Here is a 5,121-nt window from a genome sequence, read left to right on the forward strand (position 1 = left end):
AATCTCAAACAGACTCCCCACTGAGCATGTAGCCTGACTCCGGCTCCATCTCACAACCCTGAAATCATGACCTGAGCCAAAATCAAGAGTCAGACACAACCCAGGCACCCAGGTGCCCCCATACGTGAACACTTTAAAGAATACCCCACCATAAGGTGGTCCAATGGATGCTTAAAATCTTCCAAGACCAGTAACTTTCAGACTCCCCATTCAACCATAGTATTCACTCAGGCAATATGTATAAAGCCATGTGTCTAGGAACATGACCAAGACCTGCTCTGAAGAGGTAGCTTCAAGAGTGCAGTGGTTAGGGCTATGTGTAAGAATCAGGGAAAGCTCCCTTGAGACGGTAGCAGTTGAGGTTGTAGTCGGCTTGCAGGGCTCCACGAGCACCTGGCATTGGGGTTCCCAGGGGCTCACCGCTGACAAAAGGCAGATGATTGAGTGGTGGTGAAACGAGAAAGGAATTTACTTCAGAGGCCAACACTGGGAAGACAGTGGACTAGCATCTCAAAGACTGTCTCCAAGCTGCTGAAAATGCTTCCAGGTTTAGCAATCGCAAAGACGAGGTCATGGTCAGAAGGGGGCTGATATACATAAAAGCATGATGGAAGAGCTGACAGGGTTGGCTGACAACAGCTGGGAATTGGAATTGGAGAGGACACATTTCTTTTGCCACATCAAAAACAGGATCCTGAAGGCCTTTGAATATTTTTCTATTTATGCAGGACCTGAAATGGTTAGTTTTTTTTTTTTTAAAGATTTTATTTATTTATTTGACAGAGATAGAGACAGCCAGCGAGAGAGGGAACACAAGCAGGGGGAGTGGGAGAGGTANGGAAGAGCTGACAGGGTTGGCTGACAACAGCAGGGAATTGGAATTGGAGAGGAACACATTTCTTTTGCCACATCAAAAACAGGATCCTGAAGGCCTTTGAATATTTTTCTATTTAGTGCAGGACCTGAAATGGTTAGTTTTTAATTTTATTGGATTGCATTTCAATATTAAACCAGTTTAAGTTGTATGTGTTTGAAGCTATTTTTATATTTAATTAAGGGGTGGGTTTGTCATTTACAATATTGGGATTTTTATAAATGTGAAACTTTTTCTGTATTCTAGCTAAAAATAAAATATATAAACAGGCTTAGTGGTTATTCTCACTTGGGTTCAAGTGGTTTGGACACTCCCCACACAAATTCTGTAAGTAAAAGCAACCTTTTGTTGAGATTTTGCTCCAATAAAACATATCAAAGCAGGAAAAAATGACTGTAATAAAAAATCAGAATGTATTTTATATAATAAAAAATAAGCATATTTACCAAAACCTAACAGTTGTGTGTGTGTGTGCGCACGCGCATGTGCAAGTATTCTCAATTGGGATGTGCACGCATTTCTTATGTTTCAAAACATGTTTGAAAACCATTAGTTTAAACCATGATGATGAGATTTCCTAGGCAGGATATGAATAACAGACCTAGTGCTTTCTAATAATCTCTTTCATGTTCTCAGTGACTTTTGAGATACAGCCCTACGTTTTTATAATTCTTATTCTCTGCTATTGAATTATTTACAACAAATATTTTTTATTGAGCTTATCTACTAAGAGTGAAGCAAATTCCTTAGACTTCACTGGGGATTTGCTTTCCCACAGTCTTCTAGGATACCCCACTTAGATACATGTTGGGGACAGACTACAATTTTCTCACAGGTTCTATCTTGATGTTGATTAAACTCACAGTTTCTTTTGTCCTTCATGTCTTCTTAGGAAGTGATTGCTCATCTGAAGAAGGAGCTCTGTGCAGGCTCTGGGCACTGCTGTCATGGCTGCTGCTTCCCCTCTGAGAGAGCTGGAGGGTGAGGTGCTCTGCTCTATCTGCCTCGACTACTTGAGAGACCCCGTAGCCGTCGACTGTGGTCACGTCTTCTGCCACCACTGCATCATTCGGTTATNCAGTTTCTCTTGTCCTTCATGTCTTCTTAGGAAGTGATTGCTCATCTGAAGAAGGAGCTCTGTGCAGGCTCTGGGCACTGCTGTCATGGCTGCTGCTTCCCCTCTGAGAGAGCTGGAGGGTGAGGTGCTCTGCTCTATCTGCCTCGACTACTTGAGAGACTCCGTAGCCGTTGACTGTGGCCACATCTTCTGCCACCACTGCATCATTCGGTTATGTGAGTCTACTAGGCAGCCATTGCATTGTTCTCTCTGCAAGGCCATCTTTAAGAAAGAGAATATTTGCCATGTGTGGCAGATGGCCAGCCTAGTGGAAAACATCTGGAGGATGAAGGTAGATGAGGAGAGACCACCCAGAGAGGACAGACCACTTGAACAGAGTGCAGAGAAGCTATGTGGGCTGCGTTTGGGGAAGCTGCATTATTACTGTAAGGATGACCAGCAAATACTGTGTGTGATGTGCCGGGAGTCCCGGGAGCACAGATACCATGCTGCTGTTCTCTTGGAGAAGGCTGCACAGCCTTTTCGGGTAAGAATTCTGCTGGACCCTGGCTTCCTTCTCATAGCCAAAAAAGTTCTGCTACGGTGCCTTCGGGACAAGGTCCAAATTCTTTTTTTTGGAAAACGTTGTATTGAAGTATGATTGACATGGGAAGAGCTGTGCATATTTAATACAGACAGCTCACTGAGTTTGGAGAGAAGTATATACCTTTGAAACCATCACTATCATCAAGGCCAGAGACCTATCCCTGACGTCCCAAGGTTTCCCCCCACCCTCCTTATATTATTATTATGTGTGTGTGTGTGTGTGTGTGTGTGTGTGTCCATGATAAGAGCACTTCATATAAGGTAAGATCAATCCTCGCAGCAAGTTTTAAGTGTACAATACAGTGTTGTTAGTTGTAGGTACTATGCTATACAGAGTATCTCCAGAACTTATTTATCTTGCATAACTGAAACTAGGACTCCTTTGACCACCATGTCCCCATTTCCCTCCCCTCTAGCCCCTGGCAACCACCATTCTCCTCTGTGCTTCTATGAGTCTGACTATTTTAGGGTCCACGTACGAGTAACAAGTAAGATTATGCAGTATTTGTCTTTTGGTGTCTGGCTTATTTCACCTAGCATAATTTTCTCCAGGATTTCCTTCTTTTGTAAGGCTGAGGTTTATGCCATTGTTTGTAAATATCACATTTTTTTGATCCATTCATCTGTTGGATGGACAGTTGGAGAATGCTGTAATGAACACAGGAGTACAGATATCCTTTTGAGATCCTGACTTCAATTCCTTTGGATAAATATTTAGAAGTAGGATTGCTGGATCATTTGGTAGTTCTATTTTTTAACTATTTAAGGCACATCCACAATGTTTTCCATGATGGCTGCATCAGGCAACATTTCCACCAGGAGGGCAACAGGGTTCCCTTTTCTTCACATTGTCATCAAGACTTGTTATATTTTGTTTTTTAATTAGTAGCCATCCTAACAAGGTACCTGTGAGGTATAAGGTGAAAAGTGTGAGGTGAAAGTTCTTGTAAAGTGTTACCCTTTGAATTTTGGTAGTAGAACTGATTTGCTCCCATATCTTTTTGCAATAGTAAGTCTATCCTGTTGCCGTGATTGTCTTTTGAGTCATTTGAATCAGGTCTCCAGTAGCAGCTTAGGACCCCAGCACTCTCGACAGCCCCCTGGTGTCCAGCTTCAAATCGTGTGTACTCAGGCACATAGCTGTCAAAATAGTTCTGAGGCTATTTTGTCCCATATAAATATTTTTCCCCTGTTCTTTATTATTTTTTAAATTTATTAAAAAAATTTTTTTATTATGTTATGTCAGTCACCATGCAGTACATCCTTAGTTTTTGATGTCGTGTTGCATGATTCATTGTTTGCATATAACACCCAGTGCTCCATGCAATACATGCCCTCCTTAAATCCCCATCACTGGCCTAGCCCATCCCCCACCCCCTTGTATAAATTTCGTTCAGAGCTTAATCTCTGGGAAGATGTTATTTCCTCTGAGGTGCTAGTATGTTTCCTTCTGTCTGCTAAGGAAGAATTAAACAATTAATTGTTTCTTTTTTCTCTGTGACTGACAGGACTCTTAAAACTAACTTAGTCATTCTCTTGGGGCACCTGGGTGGCTCAGTCGGTTGGGCGGCTGCCTTTGGCTCAGGTCATGATCCCAGAGTCCCAGGATTGAGCCTCACATCAGGCTCCCTGCTCAGGGGAAAGTCTGCTTCTCCTTCTGACCCTCCCCCATCTTGTGCTCTCTCTCTCATTCTCTCTCTCTCAAATAAATGAATAAAATCTTTGAAAAAAAAAAAACTAACTTAGTCATTCTCTCAATTTGGAGTTATTATATATGCTTTCCTTCCTCTTTTTGTTTTGATTTTCTCTTATTTCTAGGTTTTTAATTCATTAAAATATAAATTATCTATATTTTTGATGGAAAGAAACTATAAATATAAATAAGAACTACACCATACATTTTAGTATTAATGATAATAAACAGTCGTAGCTCAATTCTAAGAAACCCACCTCAACTAGCATAGCATTCACTTTGTTTCTTCTTTGTTAACTAGAAGGGAAACTAGTTCACATGACTATTGTTATGCTACTAAAGGTCAAGGNAACTATAAATATAAATAAGAACTGCACCATACATTTTAGTATTAATGATAATAAACAGTCGTAGCTCAATTCTAAGAAACCCACCTCAACTAGCATAGCATTCACTTTGTTTCTTCTTTGTTAACTAGAACAGAAACTAGTTCACATGACTATTGTTATGCTACTAAAGGTCAAGTTATCTGGTTTCACGCTGGAATCACTTTGAACCTCTCTTTGCGTAGTGAGGGCATTTTCATGTTCATCTTGATCATATCCGTGTTAATTCCGTAGGGTAAAATTTTAAACCATCTGAAGATTCTCAAGGGAGACAGGGATAGGATTGAGAAATTTCAGTCTACAGGAGAAGATGAGCTTGAGGCCCTGCTGGTGAGTGAAGTCTCTGNCTGAGCGAAGTCTCTGTGACACGTGTGGGTGGCAGAGTGGGGGGATATCGAGGAGTGGGGAGGGGGTGACCCCAGGGATCCCTGTTATGAACTCATCCCCAGATCTCACACATGTCCTGTTGCCTCCGAGCCTCTCAGAAAAAGCCCCTTTCTCTTTC

General features: G+C 41.5%; 1 protein-coding gene across 1 annotated transcript; it reads left to right on the forward strand.

The window, feature by feature from the left end:
• Window positions 1-1,987: 1,987 nt before the first annotated feature.
• On the forward strand, window positions 1,988-4,946 carry LOC109488755 (tripartite motif-containing protein 26; the record flags this gene model as incomplete). The annotated part of the gene is made up of 2 exons (XM_034653226.1): window positions 1,988-2,478; window positions 4,851-4,946. Coding segments are annotated over exons 1-2 (537 nt in total), but the record flags the coding sequence as incomplete, so codon positions are not given.
• Window positions 4,947-5,121: the final 175 nt, after the last annotated feature.

Source organism: Ailuropoda melanoleuca, unplaced genomic scaffold (assembly GCF_002007445.2).
Source record: "Ailuropoda melanoleuca isolate Jingjing unplaced genomic scaffold, ASM200744v2 unplaced-scaffold7415, whole genome shotgun sequence".
Classification (NCBI taxonomy): Eukaryota; Metazoa; Chordata; class Mammalia; order Carnivora; family Ursidae; genus Ailuropoda; species Ailuropoda melanoleuca.